The sequence below is a fragment of the Parasteatoda tepidariorum genome, chromosome 8 (genome assembly GCF_982258835.1).
Source record: "Parasteatoda tepidariorum strain Cologne lab strain chromosome 8, Ptep-v5.0, whole genome shotgun sequence".
NCBI lineage: Eukaryota > Metazoa > Arthropoda > Arachnida > Araneae > Theridiidae > Parasteatoda > Parasteatoda tepidariorum.
In genome coordinates, this window is record NC_141762.1 from 92,325,622 (window position 1) to 92,349,706 (window position 24,085).

General features: G+C 32.2%; 1 protein-coding gene across 5 annotated transcripts in view; it reads left to right on the plus strand.

Moving 5' to 3' along the window:
- Positions 1–24,085, plus strand: part of LOC107455153 (protein trachealess) — a 370,741-nt gene extending 346,656 nt beyond the window's left edge. For all 5 annotated transcript variants that reach the window (XM_043046105.3, XM_087169341.1, XM_071180991.2 and 2 more), the window contains 10 exons: positions 984–1,063; positions 4,921–5,010; positions 12,505–12,700; positions 13,149–13,267; positions 13,415–13,623; positions 16,786–16,892; positions 18,961–19,108; positions 19,230–19,348; positions 20,558–20,694; positions 21,545–24,085. In XM_043046105.3, the coding sequence (XP_042902039.1) occupies positions 984–1,063; positions 4,921–5,010; positions 12,505–12,700; positions 13,149–13,267; positions 13,415–13,623; positions 16,786–16,892; positions 18,961–19,108; positions 19,230–19,348; positions 20,558–20,694; positions 21,545–22,783 (2,444 nt within the window). In that variant the 3' untranslated portion in view covers positions 22,784–24,085. The remainder of the gene's footprint in view (positions 1–983; positions 1,064–4,920; positions 5,011–12,504; positions 12,701–13,148; positions 13,268–13,414; positions 13,624–16,785; positions 16,893–18,960; positions 19,109–19,229; positions 19,349–20,557; positions 20,695–21,544) is intronic.

Here is a 24,085-nt window from a genome sequence, read left to right on the forward strand (position 1 = left end):
GCAAGCAACATATTATGCAAGCTATCGATATTATGGTTAAACTTGGTACCGAATTTTTTAAAGCAAGTAGAGTTCGAGGGAAAGGTTTTTTTTTTTTTAAAAAAATTAGTGTTGAATGTAATGCTATAAATAAGTATTCGATGACTAGTCATTAATGCATTAAAAAATTAATAGAATGTTTATTAAAGTGGCACTGGAATTTTTTCATATACATTTAGCATGCATATGAAAAAATTCCAGCGTCACTTTTATAAACATTCTATTAATTTCTTAATGCATTAATGACTAGTCATCGAATACTTATTTATAGCATTACATTCAACACTAATTTTTTTTAAAAAAAAAACGACACTGGTGTAAGAAATTAAGAGAATTTGCAGATTTGGTTGATTATCTCTAGAACTACTGGACCGATTTTATTGAAATTCGATACATTGGTACACTACAAAACAAACAACTATTCAACTATTGTAATACGCACGCATGATAGTGCGTAACACTCGTTGAAGTCGGAAGATATGAAATTGCCACAGGAAATGATACACTGCCTTATTTTAAGTATAAAATCAAACTGTAAAGCCTGTATATCTGTAAGAGGGGACCATTCCTCCTATTAACCCATTTTTTATTTATTTATTTTGCAACCACAGTTTCATACCTTCCGACTCCAACGAGTGTTACGCATTTTCATGCGTGTGTATTAAAATTGTTGAATGGCTATTTGTTTTGTATTGTATCAATGTATATACATATCAAGTTTCATTAAAATCGGTTAAGTAGTTCTAAAGATAATCGACCCAGTCTGCAAATTCTCCTAATTTTTGACACCAGAGTATGATGGCTTCAATACATTTAGTACTCGATAAAAAATTTTTTTTAACCTGTATATAAAATACTGAGAGTATCTAAAATTTGTTTTATTTATCTAATGGTTTTTCTTGATAAATTTTAAGTGATTTAAAGTGTATTTTTTTTTCTCATAGGCAGTTCACTCCGTTCCAGATCGGGATCTTCTATTGCAATGGACTTATTCGAGCAGCACCAAGGAACACATATCTTACAGGTACCGATTCGTTCTACCTTTGCTGATAACTGAATAAATTTTCTAGAAATTAAACTTGGTATTGAGTTACTTAATTAGCAATTAGTATTGAGTTACTTAAATAAACTATAAGAAATAAACTCACCAACTTAATGCATAACAAAATTAAAACTGAAAAAAAGAATTCTAAAAATTTATCAAACAGCAGCGGTCGCCATAGCAACGCCTGCAATGACGACGCATGCGCACTGTTTACTATTACTCTTGAACACAGTTGAATAAAACATACATATTTTTGTGAGAAAAAAATATTTTTGTGGAAATAGAAATTATTTTGGCAAAAATTTCTTAATGGAATACACTAAGTTTTAGCAATCACACTTTTTATTCAGAATTTTTTTTTTAATATCCACGTATATTTTTTTTGACAGCTTCCTTATCGTTTTTCATATTAATTTCGATATATTTAATACGTTGCAGCGATATGAGAATTTCGAATTTGAGCTATCGCATTTTGACGCGATCAATTCAGTACCCCCCGAGGCATAATTTGTTATGCGAACATGGAGGACTTTGTGACCCGACAGATTTAACGTGCACCAGTCACTATCTGCTACGCGAGGAGTCTTCGGTCGGCTGGTTTCGAATTCCCGTTCCCACAAACGTGAGTCCAACGTCCTGCCAACTAGGCTACCCCACCCCGATATTTCCATTATATTCTTTATTTGAAAAAGAGTTAAACTAAAGAAGGAAAAAAAATCATACATTCAGTTTTTTATATTTTTATGATTTTAGCATCAATTTCCATTCTCTATAATTAATGCATTTTTTAACATGTTTGAATAAGTCATAAATTAGGGTTGCGATTTAAACAGTGCTTGTCATCAGGGCTAAACCTGAAATTATAATATTTACTGAAAAATTAGCTTTAATCGATTTTAGGTAAGTAAGCGAGACCGAAATATCAATTCAGCAATCGATGAAAATTAACATAACTTTTCAAAAAGCCCAAGATATCTGCATCTAATACCATTCACATCATTCTTAAAATACATATCACATTCGTACAACACACGTACACCGCAGCGCAAAAATATTTATTCAATTACATCGTGCAGTAAGCTCTCGGCAAGTAGAAACAGAAATGAGTTTAGCAGTTCGAAGTTCGTAACTGTATCCGAATCAAAGATGGTAAAAGGGAAAGGATGTATAAAGGATATTCAATCCATTTGCACCAGTAACTGTAATCGTATAACGGCACCCCATTAAAAAACACCCATACCCTCTCCCAGCCCGAATTTCAGTGCATCGCCGAGGAAGAAGTATCCTCTAAACTTTTTATTTCAATTATGCTCCTTTTCTTAAAATTATCATAACGAAGTTTTGCGGTATACCCTCACCGCCATTTTCCAAAGACCAGACTTGAAAGCGATCCGGTCTGGAGCGTATGATCCTGTTTTCACTGTACCCTTCACTGTTTTACATTCCCCACCCCGTTAAAGACCAATTTAAAAGTCGCTAACTGAGTTTGCATTTTGAAAAGCCAAAAGGAATTTGAAATTAGTTCCATAGCTCGAGGCACTGTTCTGATAAAAGTACCTTTTCCGTAATGTTATTATCCAAAACAACCCTCCCTTCTGGAAATTTTCAAAGAATTTTGATAATTTCTATTCCGAATTAAGAAAAACGCTGGTAGTGTCTCGAAATTCGAATATCTTTGGTTCTACCCGTCTTTGCATTAAATTCAATTTTCTTCGAATTTAAACGCGATTTTGACCTTTTCTTTTTTTTTTACGAATGGTATGATACGTGAGAGAAAGAAAAAAATAAGGATTTCTAAGAAACATAATTAACATATAGATTTTATTTTCAGCTATTTGAATTAAGGAGTCACACAAAGTTTTTAGCTGGGTTCTCTCCTAGAAAAATAACAGTACTTTTCCTTTAATTTAAAAACGGATTTATGTTTCTAAATTAGTTTGAACTTATTCATAAGTACAGGTCATGAACTTAGCCAGCAATATTTGTTTCAGTAACACGCTGAAATAAAAAAATTGTGATAGTGATGTTTAACTTTAAATAACCAACATACAACTATTTAGAGAGCCCGTAGAAATCATAAGGGTAACTGCAGTTGGCAATATTGCGACTCAAATAAAGCATCTTTTTCTCGTAAAAAAGCTTAATTTAGTTCATTATGATTCCCAAAAGGAAGAATTTAAATATGTAACTATTTACTGGTAAAAATTTCTTAAAAGGTAATGGTAAAAAGCACCAGAACGATAAAAATGCTCGTGCTTTATTGGCTATCGAAATGGGCTTCAGGTGGCGTAGAGCATAACTCTATACCTATACCTATTGCAGCACTTCACATGTTTTCATCATTAGCGTGTGGAGAGTCATAGGAGTAGGAAGTACGTTAGTTTCTGTCATGGTTTTCAAATAGATAAAAAACTTTTGAGTTAGGAAACTGTATGGAAATGAAAATTACAGTAAACATAGTTTTAAAAGAAAGCGTACTGAAAATTTAAACTAAAAAATTCGACAGAAATGGGCTGCAGGTGGCGTAGAGCAGAACACTATGCCTATTGCAGCACTTCACATGTTTCACCATTAGCGTGTGGAGAGTCATAGTAGTAGGAAGTATGTTAGTTTCTATCATGACTTTCAAATAGATAAAAAAAACTTTTGAGTTAGGAAACTGTATGGAAATGAAAATTATATTAAAAGCAAGTTGTTTTAAAAGAAAGCGTAGTGGAAATTTAAAATAAAAAATTTGACAGTTAAATATGAAAAATATTAAGAAACGGAGACACATTCCTAAGTACATTCCTAAATAACTGAGGAGAGAGAAAGAGGGAGAGTTAAAGACTTATAACCTGTCTTCTCTACAAGATGGCGAATTCATGCGTTGCGATCGCGAATACCTTACTGTTCAGTATTTACCCAAAAAGCTTACAGCAGGAAAAAAAATGGAAAACGTATGAAAGGAGGATCAAAAATTCATCTCCAGGATTTAAATCCGTACTAATTCCTGCACCATCTCGTTAGACATTGAGGATGTTTTAAAAAATAGGGATAAAGTTTGTCAGAATACTGTCGCGAAATAATAGTAGCTGAGTAGAAAGCTACCATAGCCTAAAATTAACATTAATGTCGACTTTACGTACTGTAAAGTTTATTTTAGCTCCTTCAGGACAGTGATCACATTTATCATCATCATAGTTGGCCAGACAGCCCAATATGAGCCAATGCCTTCCTCTGAAGATTTCTCCATGACGACTTCTGATTTACCTTTGATCGCCAATTCTTCCTTTGATCACATTTATATGACCATAAAATTCTCTCTTCACAGTCCACAATATTAGATATGAATATGAGACGAGCTTTTCTGACCCTAGCGGCCCAAAATCACATGATCAATACGGTTCTCTCGTATTCCATATCGTGTTAGCACCTATATGTACTCTTTAGTACGAATAAACTCAGAGTTGGCGGGCCTGGGGAAGTGCTTTTTTCTCTATCCGCCTGTGCTGAAGCCGTAAATAAGTACTGTAGAAACTATATAAATAGTTAAATAAAAAAAATTATAATTAGTATTTTAATTGAATAATAAGTACTAGTTTTATTGTGAACTATGTATATTAGCAACAAGAAGCAAACTAATTTGCATTAAAATGCTTAGTATCAAAATCTTGTTCTCAGTTTGCAATATATATATATTGCAAACTGAGAACAAGATTTTGATACTAAGCATTCTAATGCAATTTAGCTACACTGCATTGAAAAAAAAAAAGACTTATTTTGAACAAACTCAGTAGGATAATATTTTATAATGCTCTATTTATTATGATTAATTATGTTGTTTTTATTTTCAGTCACTAGATGGCTTTGCTTTCGCCCTCAGTGCAGATGGAAGGTTTTTATACATATCAGAAACAGTTTCTATTTACTTAGGCCTTTCTCAGGTAAAGTCTTCTTTCGGTTGCGTTGTGCATGTTTTATTTCAATGTATAAGGTGTCATGTAATAACCACCCTATTTATATTTATATATATATATATAAAAAATTTACTTGTTAGAAGACTGCAAAAAAAAATGTAACAGAACAATTAATACAAAAACGCAATCGAAACTACCACTATTGAGGAAGATGAAATTAAAAGCACCAAAACATGTTTGATTGCCTAGAGAAACTCAGAGAAATTGACAAGGTTATTAATGGAAACACAATCAGGCCTCCAAGAGTCAATCAAGCAGGTTTTAATGTTCTTACCGTCTTCAATTACTATTTGTCAATCATCTGCTGTGGTTTTGCGTTTTGTTCGATAAAAAAATTTAATTACCTTCCCTACTAAAATTTTTATTAGATTCATTTTCTATAAGGACACTAAAAATACGTATAAAAGGTTGTGAATACTGAACACCCTACAGATATTTAATTTTTCTGCCTAATTAAATCGTTTTTGTCACAAAACTCTCCGCAGATTCACAGCACAATCACCGCCTTTAATAATTGACAGCAGAGTTTTTATGGTTTTACTGTACTTTTTTAGTATGCATTTTGTCACCAAAATGTTTATGTATTCATAAAGAATTTAGTTAAAATAGATAACAGACAAAAAATACATCCTTAATATATTTCCCCCGAATTGTGAAATCGAATTTTCCGAACCTGTAAGACCGTTTCTCCTTTACATTAGAGTTATCTCTCAAATGCTAACTTACAGGAAGTGATATCTATACTTTTGATATCTTTAAGTTGAAGGGACGCTAAAAAAAAATTTCAAGATTGCGAGCTTTAGAGATAACATGCTCAGAACTAAATAGTTTCTGAAAAAAAGAGAAATATATTCTAAAATATTACTCTAATAAGTTGAGTCATGAAACATAAGAATAAGAGCTATTTAATATGTCTGCAATGATAGTTGACTATAAGTCTAAATACAACAATGATAATTTTACTTTTTAAAAGCAAGACAAAAAAAAAATAATTAAATGTATAATGCTAAGGGGAAAAATATTTTTTTGACGTAACAAGGTTTTCGATATATCGTAGTTCAGGATATCGAGAGTGTACTGTAGGTACTTTTTAAAATGTGGAAATAATAAAGTTAACAGCAGCTAGTTTGAAATTATATTAATATTTATGTTGCATGTACTAAATATTTCTTGCTTATGCAATATACTATTCCATTTGAATAAAATTAATACTGTAATAGTTTTTTTTATCGAATTTTAGGACATCAGATTATCTTAAACAATAAGGAAAAATAACGGAGTTGCTTACGTTACATAGCTTTGACAAATATATTTCACGCGTAAGGATTACAGAAGCATTACAGAAAGCTTTACAGAAAGCTTTCAATAAAAATGAAAGCATTACAGAAAGCTTTCAATAAAAATGAAAGAAAAGACTTGAAATATTAATTTAAAATGGATAAAACGGATAATGGATTAATTTGAAATGGATAAAAGTATTTACCTTATTCTATTTTCTGTAAAAATAATAGCAATTTCACGCGTTACCTTATTGGACATGCATCAAAACACATAATTGCTTTATCTAAAACTTTTAGCACATTACTAATGTTGCTATTTGTTAAGAATATTATCAACTAACAGTCTTATTTGAACTTTATTTGTATTTCTAAACATCTAAACGCAATTTAATTTTTTTCTGGTCTGTGTTTATTGGCACAGTTAACATCATGAATGTCCAAGTAGGAAAAAAAAATTTTTTTTTCAAGATATTTATAGAAAACTTTTGTGATAATGCATTTGGACTCCTGCCTCAAGACATTAGGTTGTTGTCATTGCCACTTGCCAATACTAGCAAGCTTGCTATTGCAAGCAAAGTTTAAGGCAGAGGGTGCGTTTCTTGTTTTTCAGTGGCGCCATCTATGGCCAAAAATACGACTTCAACCACACACACGTCAAAGCCCATTTTACAGAGTAAATTGTCATTTATAATGCATCCACAGATTGTAATTCTGACTTGAAAGACAGAATTATAAATTTAGTGAAAAAGAATTCGATGTGAATTAAATTTAAAAGAGATTAAAGTTTAGATACGTCATTTTGATATCAGTGCTTAAAGTGTAGATGTATTATGAAATATTTTGCAATTCCCTTTAAATGAAATTAATAATTTTGCTTTTGTATAATTAAATTTTCTTCAAGTTAAGAATAATTGAATAAATGATTCAATTTTATAAAAAATAAAAGCCCTTTAACGGAAATAAATAACTTGACATATGTAGTTCTAAAACTCTGCAAAATCAAAAAGAAAAATATTTTAATTACAAAATATTCACAATAAAATGTGCATGTAGGGGAGAGTGGGGTCAATTGTAACAGGGTACGATTGTAACAGAGCAAAAATATTGAGTGTCGGATTCTAGATTTGGTTCCTAGGTGGCGCACAAGGTGCATTTAATAAATCTACATGTATACCCCTGCTGGTAACCATTTTTATGTACTTTTGAAAGAGTTATGTCACAAAAGATATTTTCACGCTACGTAAGTACTTTTTTTGGCATTAGAATATTATATTGCAACAATGTAATTTTGTTTAAACAAGTAAAAATTATTAACCGTATATGTAAGTGGACACCTTAATTAACACTTCAAAAAAAAGATCAGTTTTGTTAATTAACTAGCATTGTTTTTAACAAATAAAGCTGAAATGGCGTCTTGGGGACGATTGTAACAATAAGTAAAGGGACGATTGTAACAGCTGAAAATAAATAATTTTATGTTTACAAACCATTACTTAACTCTTTAAGAACCACCAATAGTTTCCTATATCATTTATATTATGTTGCATGTGCATTATTTTATTTGTCACCTTTCACAGCATAAATAAAAAATTTTAACCCCTTAAAGTTAAAAGTTTAACCCTTTAGGTCTCTGCTCATTATTATTTTTACTCCTAAAATATCACTACTATTTTGATCAATAAAAAAATATATCCCAACTATGATAATATGTATAATTAACTATGTTTTAGTTGAATTTATGAACTGTAACAATTGACCCCGGGACAATTATAACAAGTGCACTACTGTCAAAAATTGTTAGTAACTAATATAATAACATTTAATATAAGTTTAACCCTTTAGGTCTCTGCTCATTATTATTTTTACTCCTAAAATATCACTACTATTATGATCAATAAAAAAATATATCACAACTATGATAATGTGTATAATTAACTATGTTTTAGTTGAATTTATGAACTGTTACAATTGACCCCGTAAGTGGGGACAATTATAACAAGTGCACGACTGTCAAAAATTGTTAATAACTAATATAATAACATTTAATATAAGTTTAACCGTTTAGGTCTCTGCTCATTATTATTTTTACTCCTAAAATATCACTACTATTTTGATCAATAAAAAAATATATCAAATTTATGATAATATGTATAATTAACTATGTTTTAGTTGAATTTATGAACTGTTACAATTGACCGTAAGTGGGGACAATTGTAACAAGTGCACGACTGTCAAAAATTGTTAATAACTAATATAATAACATTTAAAATAAGGTTTTTTTTCTAGTAGAGGATAGTCTACTTTACTCGTCTGTCAATTAATATTAAAAATATATATGGTTTTTTTGTTAGTTAAAAATAGTTAATTAAAAACGTTACAATTGACCCCACTCTCCCCTACCGCATCATTCTTACATTTAGGAAAGTTGGTTAAGTTTAGAGAGTCATAGAAGTCCTCTGAAGAGTCATAAAATTATCACCTCCAGTATTCGAATCACGACATCTTCATTTTAATTGTCACAAAAAGCCCTTAATCCGGATCGTAAAATTTTGTGAACGACGAGACGATATCCTCAAAAAGCGTTTAAAAAAGATAAGCAAACTGCAATGATATCTACGCAGATCTCACAAAGTCATAAAGATGGCTGGGTTGTAGTAATTTTTTTCTGCAGTTGAAATCCAAGCGCAAATTTACGACAGAAGATGATCCTTTAACGTCATGAGACAATTTTTGGACGTTGTACTGTGGAACAAAAATCATTTTTCGCTGTCAAAAATAAAAAAAATGAAGTTATAAGAAAAAAAAATCTCACTATGGTTTTTTGTAGAAAATGTTCAAGGAATATGACGGTGTATTTTGTTTCTTTGGTTTATTAATGGAAATAGCAATTAAATGGAAACAAAGTCGAAATAAAAGAAAATTAAATTTTTATTAATATGATAAATCATTATAGTAAATGAAAATATTAAAACTATGCATGATTTATACATAAATGTATTTCTAAAATATATATGAATTCATTATTTTATAAAAATACTATTAAAACCAGAGCCATTTCCCTATTTCTGCCGTGCACAATGAAATTGTAACTTTACGTTGCCGAGGTAAAAAAAAAATTTGTACATTTGTTTGGTATATATACTCAAGAACTAAAAAAAAATTATCTGCGAATATTTGCGAATTTGGCTGATATATTTTTATAGTTCGTGTCATTTTTATAATAATGATAAAAGTAATGAAAAAATTATAAAAATAAACTTGAGATCAGGGCTCGAAAAACCGCCCGTCCTCGGCGGTCAAATATTCCCCGCGGACAACGAATTTCTCGAATCCGACGTCCGCGCGGACGGCCATTTTCCCGTTAATGTTCGTGATACATTTGCAATTTTTGTTGTCTTACAAAAGTATAGCGCCTAACTTCTAAAATGATCCTCTAATCTAGAAATACAGCATCCTACTGCGTATGGTGGAATTGATGTTTTCTCTGTCTGGGAGTACTGTAGCGGTTGAAAGGGGCTTTTCAGCAATGAACTTAAAAAAAACACATTACGTACTGGTCTTAAACAAGCGTTAAACGCAATTATGAACATCTACTTGAATGCAAAACCCCTTTCAGATTTCTGTGCAGAAACCTATGTAAATCATTAGCTTGATTGTGGAACTGGCAAACATCATATTTGATTCATTTTAAAAAAACGCAGTACCCTCGGATAAATTGACATTCCAGATAACTTGACTTTTGTCATTTAAATTATTTCATAAAATAAATACTAGGTTACTATTAGTAACCTAGTATTTCTCTTATTACTGTATAATGTAATCCTAGTATTTGTAATCCTAGTAAATACTAATTCATTGTGCAATTTATATAAATATTTGTAATAAATAGGAGGAAATTATGTTTTTATTTATTTAGAAGCTACGGGTTAGTTTCAAATGAGGACGGGTACATTGTTGGACATGCCGTCCTCGGGGACGGATAAAATTTCTGAGTTTTTTCGAGCCCTGCTTGAGATTATTATTTTTGTTATAACATTTTCAAAATTTTTTATATCTAGCAAAATAGATTCATTATTTTTTTTAAATTCGATAATCGAATTTGTAATTAACAATCTCAAATATTTTGATTCAATTTATTTAGTTTAAATTTGTTTTGATGAATATTTGCGATTTTACATCCATTACTTTATTTATTAAAATTATTAACCACAAATTTGTAATCAAAGATCTCAGAAACTACTAGTAAATAATTTTTATTTAATTATTTACAATTTTTTCAATAATCATCCGCCATTTTGCTTTTTTGAAATTTTGACTTCATATTTGAAATCAGCGACCCAAAAAACCTATAGGTGATCAATTTTTAGAACATTGAAGTTAATTTTCTAATTTAGGCCGCATTTTTCTGATTTTGTCCCACTGTGCGTTGTTGTAAGCATATAAATCTAAATAGAAAATGTTTATTTCTGATTTCTTTTTCATTTATGGAATAACCTTGTGATAACTATCAAATTCAGTGTGAAATCAGTTCTTCAATTTGGGGTTAGGACGATTATTTCGTTATAAAAATGCATTTTCTTGTATAGGTGCATTTAGAATAAGAATACAAGTATACCCGTAACAGCGAACTGCCAGCCAAGGAGAAGAAGTCCTAAAAATTTCGAAACCAACTACATGAAAGTGCTAATGAGGTCCAAGTTTCAGTTCTTACTAACAGATTCCTACTTGCAGCAGAAACCAAATTCTTTTTAATGATAGCTCAATGCTTTTACTACTATACCATCGTTGTTATACATCGAATATATAACCGTAGAACGTGAAGATATTAATCTTCATTTATTGAGATGTAAAAGTCAATTATTGTCGATCCGAATGTACGTTTCTACGTGTATAAAAAAATCTTTTTAATAATTAATCTGCTTCTAGAACGTATACATATTTTAAAATATTATGACACATTAAAAATTTAAAGAATGATACAATTATTTAAATTGATATTTTTAAAAAAAAACATTTACATACCTTATTAAAATTTTTTTCTCTACTTCAAACTTTCAATCACACTCAATTTAGCCTTCATTATTAAATACAAGAGTTAAAACAAACTAATTGGAATATTAGTTATATTTTAATGTCGTTTAGTTTCAATAAGGAGGCATAGTATTTTATGATACTTTATTTTCTAAAATTCAATTTAAATTTCCAACTAAAAAACAAAAATTAATGAAAATTAATTAAATTATCCAAGTATTCAATAGCTTGTTACAAAACAAGTTCTGGTTAAGATTCATGGTCACATCTAAATTTGAGAGAAATTGCCCTGAATTTCAAAAATAATAGGCTTCTGTTAAATATTGGATATAAATAATACTATATCACTGCACCGTTTTGTACAGTTGAATAAAAGTGCCACCCAACTCATTTCTTCCGCATAGTAGATGTAAGAATGGATGGTGTTTTCAATATAAATGTAAACAACAACAATCTTGATCTCTTGGCCTGCTCTACTTTCGGTTAGAAAGTATACAGCTGCTTACTATAGCTTATTCTGCGAGGCGATATTTTCAAACAGATAATTTTGTTTTTAATGAAAGAAATAATTTGAGCTCAAATCTGCTGTATTTTAAAAGATATTGATTAGTTATAATGAGTTTGGAAGTGGAAATTTGTTATAGTTATTTATAGATGTATTGTTAAGAAAAGGTGATATGATTGCTAGATTAAGAAAGTACTCGCTTTTTTGGCAGTCCTGATTTGGCCTCTTTTTACTTATTTATTACTATTTGTTCTTATTGCAAGGCGTGTACCCCACCATACTTATTGTTAGCATATTGTTCAAGCAGCGAGATTAAGTTCATTTTACAAATTATCAGTTAAGTTTAAATTTCAAAGCACAGTAAAACTAGATTAATAATTGATCGATATTAATCGAAAATTCTGCTATAAATAAAAAATTCGTAATCAGAATCTCTTTATTTAAACTGCCGAATTGCAAATAAATCTTATTGCAGAAAAACAAATAGATAAAATAAAGGTTTTTATGGTCATGCCGAATTTGTTTAATGACAATGCATGGTTAGACTTTATGGCAATTAATTACGTTTTCTTGTAATTCTAGATTAATACTATTCTAATAAGTCTTAGGAATTCCAGATGATTTAACAACTTATTTTCTTACCAGGTTGAAATGACTGGCAGTAGTATATTCGACTATATTCACCAACAAGATCACGCAGAATTGGCGGAGCAGATCGGTATCAACTTGGCGCAGCAACAGACAACAATGGCCTCTAGTCCTGGTTCTGTAGCATCAGATGATGGCTCGTCCTCTTCCACGCCCGGCGGAACATCCACTCCAACGGGCCTGGACAGACAAAGTAAGTTTACATCCACCTACTCTAAATAATCCATAACTGGTGGACAAGTCATTTCTGCTCACATAACTATATCATCTTCTCGAAGTAAACCATTACACTCTCACGCATTTACGTCATTATAATCCATTTTTTTTCCAATTTAAATTCTGTAAACTAAATACGCTCTTCAAAACAGGTACAAAAATGCTTTTTAATCAAAAGAAAATGTGCATTTATATAATTTGAATATACATTTTGATATAATTAAATTTTTTTTAAACAAAACTTTGCTTGGAACCTTATTGCTGGCAGCAATAATAGTGATCTGAAACTTTCGTCTTGCACAATTTCACTTTCAACTCTTGCGCGGTTTGGGCTATCATTAAAGAACAAACTGTATATAATTTACTACTATACCAATGATACTTAAATGATAAATAAAAATAATTTTAAAAAAAATATTTTTTAGTACCTGTGATGACACTGAACAGCAATACACCATACAAAGGGATGGACAGATCTTTCTGCATAAGAATGAAGTCTACACTCACGAAGCGTGGGTGCCATTTTAAAAGTTCAGGCTATAGGGTAAGTTTCCAAGCCTCTCCATCTATTTTTGGTGTAATATGTCACGCCTTTACTAATTGAAGTTTAATGATCTAGTTCAGATCTGAGTATTTTATTTAAAAAAAGTTCTTTCAACAACCAAAAGCATTACACTATGTTTATTTTCAGGTAGTGTTGGTCCTGTCTCACATGAGACCTCAGTACAATTTCTCCGGTCGCAAGCAACAGGGGGCTGGGGCAGGGCCACAAACTGTTATGGGCATGGTGGCCATGGCCATCGCCTTGCCGCCCCCTTCCATCAACGAGGTGAGACTAGAGAGTGATATGTTTGTGACCAGGCTGACATTCGAATTCAGGATTGCACATTGCGAACCGAGGTGAGTGTTAGCAGATTCTGACTGTCCATAACATCCATTTATATAAGTGGTCGCCAAACTCATAAAGCTTCAGGGCTATTGTGCTGCTTTTAAATCCTTCTATAATCTATCAACTAAAAGAACAACAAAATTTTTTTTTTTAAAAATCTCACATCTTTTAACCCTGCAATCTTACATCATCTGACCCGTGTTGGCTCAGGGGATAGAGCATCCGCCTTCCAATGAGGTGACATCCAGGTTCGAATCACAGCAATGGCTGATCGATACGAATTCCGCACCCAGATAGCACCGACACAGTGCTAATGTAAAATATCCCCAGCCCAGTGGTAGACGGATCATGGGTTAGAGTCCCCTTGCCGTCATTCTAACCGTGGGAGGTTTTTCTCTCCATGTAACGCAAATGCGGATTAGTTCCATCAGAAAGTCCTCCACGAAGGCAAATTTCTCCCAATACTTGGTTCAAGAGTTTCCTTGTCTTCTGGATTGGGTTCAGAATTACAAGGCTATGGAGTTGAACATTGGTAGTCATAAAATAAAATCTTGCATCAGCTCAGTGGAGAAATCCAGGTTAGCCGAAAAGAACGTAAACGCGACCTACCAAAAATATTCCCGAGAAGCTAGCAGTAACTAGCGATCAATAAGGCTATCACTGATCTATTTAGTAAGACTCTTTTTTTTAAAAACATATTCACCAGCTCCACTTCAGCACAACACTGCATGCAATATATATATATATATATATATATATATATATATATATATATATATATATATATATATATATATATATATATATATATATATATATATATATATATATATATATTCAAAGTATTAAGTTAAAAAAAACAATCAGTGTGCTTGTAGCGAGTGCTTGATTTGCAAAACCAGATTCCGGAACGCTAAAATATTAGGTGATCTCAACCTTAAGTTAGTATTAGCAAAGCCTGATTCTGAGGTCACCTTAAAAATTTATTTTAAAAAATACGCATCCGAAAGCAGCATTTTAGCATGTAGAGTATAATAAAAACTAGTTTATTTGGTTATAATTAACAAAAAGTTTGTTATAATAATATATAGTTTAATTTATATATTATATATAATTATTTGATTTATATATAAATATATAATTTAATTTATATAGACCAAAAAAAATTATTAGGTCTCAAGGATGAAATTTGTAGGTTGAATAAGTCAACTATCAAAGTACAGAATTCAACATTGGCTATTATTTTTTTCTTTCGTTGAAAAGTTATTTATCTGACCTATGTGAATAAAGAAATCACCGTAGGCTCTAAAAAAATATTAAAAACAATGGTTCGAGATATGGAGCCTTTAGAGTCCGCTCCAAATTTAACTTTTGAAAAGTTTATCGTTTAACTATTTTATTTGGAGCCTTTAGAGTCCGCTCCAAATTTAACTTTTGAAAAGTTTATCGTTTAACTATTTTATTTGGAGCCTTTAGAGTCCGCTCCAAATTTAACTTTTGAAAAGTTTATCGTTTAACTATTTTATTTGGAGCCTTTAGAGTCCGCTCCAAATTTAACTTTTGAAAAGTTTATCGTTTAACTATTTTATTTGGAGCCTTTAGAGTCCGCTCCAAATTTAACTTTTGAAAAGTTTATCGTTTAACTATTGATTTAATTCAATAATATTCGCGTAGTGTCATCATTCTTCATTTAATAATAGTTCTTTTATCAATATTTTAAATATTTCTTTCAGCGAATTGAACTATAATAAAAAAGTTAAAATCTTAAAAGAATAATGAAATACAATTCACAATATTTACGAACTTAGGAAACATTGCTTATGAATGTAGTTTCTACATTCTACTTTAAATGCACTAATCAAATTCTCAGATTCTAAATGTATATTTCATATAAATTTTTATTTCGATGAAAAAGTGACAAAAAATATTGTCGCTGAAGAGTTGGAAAATACTTTGTAGTGAAATGGTAAGTTTGCTTTCAAAATATGTGAATTCTACACAAAATTGATTATTTATAACAGGAAAAAAAAAGGAAACAATATGGAGAAAAAAAAGGGAAGAATTCGTCTAGGCTTCTTTTAAGGTGAAAACTAATTAAACTTTTCAGTTTATTTTCGAACGACATCGTCAGAACAGTTCGGAGCGGGCTCCAAAAGCTGTGCTGGGAAACGGATTCATTTTTTCTAAAAATAATTTTATTTAAATGGGATCAAACTAAAATAACAACTAAAAATTTTCATTTTTTGCAGGTTTTTGTGCCATTAAAATTATTTTTATGCATACGCATTTATTTTTAAGATATTTCAGCCATTTGCTACATTATTATTTTTTTTACTATTATATAATAGTATCAAAACTGTAGAATGATTTTATATTAGTATGTATGTTACCGTGGATGATAGAAATCAAGAGAATGTCGACATTCACCGGTGAATGACAACAATCACATAGTCGCTTTGGTGAATGTCCGAAATATTTGTTATATCCGATTTGATATTAATTCATTCCATATTTTAATACCAGCTGAGGATAGATTAGGAGAAACATCAGTGTTCTGATGTCGTTGTTGTTAATTTACGTCGCACTAGAGCTGCACAATGGGCTATTGGCGACGGTGTGGGAAACATCCCGGAGGATGATCCGAAGACATGCCATCACAATTTTGATCCTCTGCGGAGGGGATGGCACCCCCGCTTCGGTAGTCCGACGACCTGCGCGCGAAGTCGAGCACTTTACGGTAGCACAGTTTAACGAGGGCCAATACCGCACACCCTCGATCCCTACGCAGACTGGTCCAAGTGGTCATCCACCCGCACACTGACTGAGTCAGTGATGCTTGACTTCGGTGATCTGCTGGGAACCGTGTCTTAACGATCAGTCCACTGCGGGACCAGTGTTCCGAGTACTGGACAATTTTATACCGGGCAGTGGCACTGAACCTTACCGGGCAAATGTATACCGGACAGCGGCACTAAACATTAAAAAACATAAATATAGGGCAGTGGCACTTAACTAAACCTATTATATATTTCGGACATTTACCAGAGCGACTATGTGATTGTCAACATTCACCGGCGGAAGTCAACAACCACCGATTTCGGTCATTCACAGTAACTTATTCATACTTTCTGTAGTGATTACACATTTTTTTAAATAGTTTTTTTTTTCTTCAGGGTATCTGACCTTTTAGACTACACAGCCGATGAGTTGACAGGGAAAAATATGTATACCCTTTGCCACGGGCAAGATGTTCAGAAACTAAGAAAATGCCATGTTGATCGTAAGTACACCTCAACAGTTTATTATTTTTTTTATACTATGCATTTAGCTCTAATATAAATTGCAATTGAAATAGTTAATTAATGTACTTTACACAAACTTCTTTTGAAATCGAAATTTTTTTTTGTCAGTAATAATAAACACACTCTAACAAAGCAACGTCACACCGAAGTTTAAAATAATTTTAATGGATGGTAATCTAAATACAATAGAAAGAATTATTTGTAATTACAAGATGTCTCAAAATATTAAGAAATAAAACGATTAACAGTACAACGAAAAACATAAAAACGTTTATTAGCAATAAAACATAGATATACAAACTTTGTTAGCAATATAAAATAATAATGTTAACTTTGAAAAGTAGTAGTTTTTTATTACGTCGCATTAGAACTGCACATTGGCGACAGTCTGGGAAACATTTCTGAGGATAATCTTATAACATGCACTTACAATTTTAATCTTCTGCAGAGAGAATGCACCTTCAGCTTTGGTAGATTACAAACGACCTGCGCACGAAATCGAGCAATTTACAGTAAAACAGGGCCGGGATAGTCTGGTTGCTAAGATGATGGGCTCGTGTTCGTGAGAACACGCGTTCGAATCTCGTTGACCGTGTATTAAATAGAGGCTGAATGATCGAATCTCCGTGCATTAAATAGAGGCTGGTGCACGCGAAATATGTCAAGGTCACAAAGTGATCCAAGTTTCGATATTTAATCAGTACCTCTTGGGGTACTGAACTATAGATTGATCATTCTCTGATTCAGATCAAAATTACAATGGAATATGGATGAGGTATGATTGGGTCCTCCCTCTAAGACGGGCGGTGATATGTGTATGGCTGAAGTCGTATACTCGGCCATAGATGGCGCCACTGAAAAACAGGAAGCGCACCCTCTGCCTTAAAAATTTGCTTGATTTCAAGGAAGCTTGCTGGTATTGGCAAGTGGCATAAATAACAGAGCAGTTTACCAACATTCTGCACACCCTCGGTCCTTTAACAGGCAGATCAAATTGGTCACCCACCCGCTCACTATCAGTGATGCTTAAATTCAATGGCCTACAAGGAACCGTTTATTACCATCAACCCACTGTGGTTCAACTTTAATGAATTTTTAAGCAGTTCCGAAATGGCCTCTTTCCAGAGCCTATATAAAAGCTTCGGAAGTTTCTTGGAGTTGGGCGACGAGCTGCATGTCCTTCAGCTCCAATTTTTTTTCTGACGTAAACTTCCGAAGAACGTAAGCGCCAAGGGGAGGTCCTTGGCTATTAAAACTCATCACAAGTTGAAACAACAAGACAATGCGAAATTGTTGGCAAATCAATCAGCTGTTTTTATGAAATTCGAAAAATGGGTTTTGCAATGTTTGTCTTTCGCGCAATAGCGTGATCTTGTTGAAACATCTAGTTTTGTTCGAGAGCTAAGAACAATGAAGAATTTGATTAAAAAAAATCCTAAATATGTGAAGTTTAGTACTTTAATTTCGTTTACTTTTCTGTCGAATTTCACTAATAATATTTTAGAACACTTAATATTAAAAAAAAATATATAAGAATGCAACTATTTAAAGTACATTTAAAATGGCTAATTTTTTTTTAATTTCAAAAAATTTCTTTGCTGAAGTAATACACTAAATCTGAAAATGCGTGATTATACTTCTTTTTACTTAAATTAAGTTTACTAACTATGTAAAGGGCTTTAATGGTGTCTTTAATCTTCAACTATTGCAGGTAAGTTGTCTGGTCGTAATAATTTTTTTTTTTTGCATAGCAGGAAAAATTCACAAACTTATTGAAAACGATCAAAGAAACAAAATTATTTAGCTAATAATTAAAGACGGAAAATACTCGTAAATTAAATATTTGTGTCACAACTGACCAATACAATGCCTAAAATCGACGTGAAAATTAAAGCCTAGAAAATTTACTATAACCTCATAGAACAGGTGTCATCCCTTTTTAAATGTTTCAATACTTTGGCCATTCTGTACAGAATATGGTTTTATATGCGAAATATTAAAATTGTAGTGTGTTACTTACAAAATTTCATTTTCCTGTCATTTCAGTTATCAATAAAGGGCAAGTGATGAGCAGCTACTATCGACTCATCAATAAAAATGGCGGCTATACTTGGGTGCAGACCTGCGCAACGGTCATTTGCAATTCTAAGAACTCTGATGAGCAGAGTATTATCTGTGTTAATTATATTATAAGGTAATTCCTTTATATTTTCTAATCTATTTGGTTACAAAAATAATATCATCGAAAGATCGTACTTGCTCTGAGAACAATGCATCTTTCCTCATTACGAATTTATAACGTCTTTTTTTTTCAGTGGGATTGAATACGAAAATTGTATCCTAGATTGCAGCCAGATGCCGAATTCTGGAAATCTGAAACCAGATGATCCCAGTAATTCTGAAAGAGGATCGTCTCCAGAAGCCGACCCTAGAGGTGAGCAAAAGCAAACTTTTTAAGAAAGTTTTTATCTTCTTCTTATAAGCAAATCAGCATCTTGAACGAATCTATCCGTTTACAACACCTTTATATTTCATTATCGCACAAACCAATAAAAACTTCCCTTCATAATTTCCAAGCGGTGATGAAAAGTTGATCTTTCCCTGCCAAATCGGTTTTATTGTGTCGTCAACCTAGTCAATGAACTCTAACTTATATAATATATTATCAGAAATTTATGAATAAAATAATTGAATCGAGGAAAACATGTAACTTTTGAGTGTTGATGACCCGTTTATGATCTCATTGATTCAATTGTGTACCGAATAATTTTTAAAACTTACGTTCAAAGTTTTTGTTGATAATTAAATAGATGAGTACAAAAACAAGCCATCTAGAGTTGATTTCGTATGAAAATGACCACAATTCCAATAAATTTTTCGAAATTACATTTTACGTTTAAAATTGGTGTTAATAATTGACGAGTTCAAAAATAGATGATCTAGAGTGGCTTTTTCATGAAGATTTGTTTTCAGATTCAATGATTAAATTGTGTTCCTCGAGAATTTTCAAAATTTCATTGTAATTTTGCGTACAAAATTGTGGTTGATGTATGAATTGACGAGTTCAAGAACAGGTCATCTATCATCTAGAAGAATTTGCTATGTAAGTGACTTGTTTTTGGGCTCATTGATTCCATTGTGTTCCATACATTTACTTAAAGTTGCGTTGTAATTCTGAGTTAAAAAATTACTGTTGATGTATGAAATTGATGAGTTCAAGAACAGGTTATCTAGAATAATTTCCTATGTAGGTGACTCGTTTTGGGGCTCATTGATTCAATTGTGATCCTTAGAATTATTTAAAGTTGCGTGGTAATTCTGAGTTAAAAAATTATTCTTGAACTTATCAATTTCATACATCAAAAGTATGTTATCTAGAATAATTCCCTATATAGGTGACTTGTTGTTGGGCTCATTGATTCAATTGTGTTCCATACAATTCTTTACAGTTGCGTTGCAATCTTGAGTACAAAATTGCTGTTGATTCACACACACACAAAAAATCTTTTTCCATAATTTAATTATTTATGATTTTATTTTATAAAACTATATTTCTACTCCCTATGGGAAATAAAGAAAATTAAATATAATTTAAAAATAATTAATTATTAATTAAAATTAATAGTAACGGTTATTCTTACAGAGGAAGGATCTTCGAGAGAAGGTTGCTGCACACCAAAAACAGATGGAGGTCGATGTTCCTCGTCAACTGCAGGCGGTGACAGTGATCATCATATATCTCATTTAGTGAAACATTCGAATGTTCTGCGACCTCCAGGGGTAAGTAGAAGCACACAAACTCAATTTTAAGTTAGATATGTCTGCAGCTAGCGTAACTAAAACTGAACAGAGTTAGGAAAAACTTATTAAAGTAACTAAATCAAATTTGCAATTCATCAAAACACCTTATTAGGAAATACTGATTCAGTTCTACATCATTGACGTTACTATTTAAGAAATCAGATCATTAGATGGAAAAAAGAGTTAATTTTATGCGGCATGAACTTCGAGAATTGAAATGAATTATTTAAAAGAAAGTTTACGTTAAAAAAAAGCTAATTTTCAACTGCCCGAATGGCACTAACTTTTTAACTAACAAAAACAATCTGTACTTCTTTATGCATAAATCATGAAGTTGCTATTGTCCCGTAGATTAGATAAGTGTGAAATTACTGAACTAGCGATTTTAAGCAACAGTAATGAATGCTACAAGTGCTTATATACAATTGTCGATCTTTCTTGAACAGAGCATTTCAGAATCCGAAAATTCTAGAAATTAAATAATTAATAGCATAAACAAAAGAATAAGAGTGAATTATAATGTACTTTTTTCAACAAAAACTAATTTTAGGCAACCTGCCCTGGATGGAATTCGAACACCAACCATTAGCTTTGTAGTCTGATGCTTTATCACGGTACCACTGTCTCAACAGAAAGAAGTAGCAAGTTTTGTTACACTATAATTAACTCATAAGCATAATAATGGACACTTATGATGTAATAAGGTGGAAAAAAACTGGTGTTAGTGGACAATATATTTTTAAAAAAGATATAATACTTCGTTTAGTGTTTCTTATACATGTTATTGTTAATAATCGCAACAATAATGACAACTGTTTATTACTTGTAGGAGAGATGCTCTTTACAAGATGATGTTTCGGTTGCAAGCAATGGATATGATATGGAACCAAAGCAGTTAGACTTATCAGTAGACATAAATCGTTATCAAGAAACAGTAAAACATTCCAGTCATCACCCATGTATTGATAGTCAACCTCATGGGCGAGTTAAAAAAAGGCGACTTATCAGCAACGGACATCAAATTAATTATAGTGATACTTCAATGAGTAATGGAGATCGTAAGAGTCCTCCTGACAATGTGGTATCTAGTCTTAATGCAACAAGCCCTCTGGACAACGGAGGAACTTTGGTGGATAGGGTCACGCCAGACCGAACTGGACTGAACACTTCCTCTGATGGCATATGCCATCGACCCACAACACCACCTTCATCGGGTGATAGTGATAAAATAGATAGACCTTGGAAAAGGTCTCCCAGCAATAGCTCTTCAGCAAGAAACGCTTACAATTCTTCAAATGGTTCTGCTATGTCAGTGAAAGAATTAGAGGACGTTATGAACAAACATTTACCTTCGGCACAAGATGGGCATGATCCACTTGGCAAGGTCAATGGCAATCAGCAGCAAAGATCAACCATACAATGGATTGGTGCCCCACAGACGACCTTACCAGCATCGTCTCTCCTTCGACAAATTTATGTTAATAGAGAGTCGGTAATTAGGTCCGGAACCCATATAAGCAGACCAACTTATTACGGAGAATCACAAGGTCCCTTGCCAACACCACCAGGTAGTGGTGGTAGTGGCGAGGCTTATCCTGACCAAAACCAGTTCATGATACCAAGCAAGATGAGTGCCGAATCTTATGGAGTCATCGCCGGTTACTCAACAGCACCAGCAACGGTCACAAGTTACATGGACACTTATTCAGCGATGACTCCACCAGCATCTGTTTCTCCAAGAGACAAGTTCCATCCTGGTATTTCAGACACTGCAGCATTCAGTGAAGCTGCTGCTGCAGCAGCTGCCGCGGCCATACCACACATGCACCACTACGTGTCAGATGGTACTCTGCAACACCTTCCTCTGAAACCGCAAGTGTTTGTTCATCCAGGAACTCTAGATCCAGCTGCATATGGACATTCTCAGCAGGGTCTGAGTCCTGAACAGCAGCAACAACTGTATGCCCACCATGCAAGTGGCTTTCATCTTTATCATCCATCTTCAAGCAGCAAAACATCACATCACACAGCAAATGGTTCATCGTGGTATCCTCAACCAAATACATAACTTGCACGAGAAATTTTCTTCCTTGTTCATTCTTGTATTATAGAAATTCTGCCTTGAAGTTGAAAAATAACTGCCCACGTATAACAGGATAAGTTCTGTTCCAGATGGGCAGTTTTGTTAGATTTCTCGCCACCACCTGCTTTGATAGAAGATTAGAGCTGACCTGCAAAAACAATAATAGCAGCATTGTTGACTGATTCCAATTTTAATCAAATTGAAAAAAATTTAAGTTCGTTTCTAAGAGGAACTATTTATTTTTGTCTATGTGGACTCTAATCAAATAGGTCAGAGCAGTTGTCTAGATTACGACAACTGCGTCAGGTTCTTGAAAACATTCCAGAAAAGCTATGTGAGGCCTATGCAAGGTCTACACATCCATGCTGAATTAATGTGCAATATAAAAACTGTTCTGAATCAATTGTAAATGCTGAAAGTAGTTTAATGTTTTTACTTTATAGATAGATTAACAAAATCCCATTCCTTGAAAACTATTACATTTTAATCATGAGTATTTTATCTAATTTTATTTCTTTAAATATTTCTAATATTTTTTTCTTTCCTAAATAGAGATTTACAAAAATTTCAAATCAGCCAGAACTTCTTTTAATTTATTAAATTAAGATATTATGAACAAATTCTATATTCAAATGACATCGCTTATTCTATTGATATTATGCTGTATCATTAAAACATCAGAAAGTGTTGCTGTTTAGTTCCAGTTTTCTGATTCTGATTAATTTAATTCCCTATAAGAAGCTTCAGATCAGTCAAAATTCTACTTTTGTGTTTCCGAAACAGAAATTTAAAAAAATTTTCAACTGAAGTTATTCTGATAATGATACAATGTCAATTTTGTGCTTCTTGGTCAATGTAATATTTCAATTCACTATGGAAAAAAAGAGTCAAGAGAAAATTTAATCAGGAAATTTTTGTTCTTCCAAATTTATGAATTTAAGTCTAAAAATATACTTCCACATCGCTAATGTAAAATTTACTGTTTTTATTTATAATTCTTTGAGGAAGTGTTACAATATCATCTTTTATTGCATTGTGACTCAACTAATATTATAATTTAACTGATTCAATTTCCTTCTTCCACCTTCAAGTTTTTTTATTTTTTTTTAAATGACTTTTTCATGTTTAATTCTCTAATCACTCGAGAAAATCTTTTTGGCAATCCTTAAGAATCCCACTAAAGAATTAAAAATCAATCATCTTAGGTTATGGATATGAACCCCATCAAAGACTAAAAGCCAAGCCTAAGGGTCAATTTATGACCCACCTAACCCTTATAAAAACATC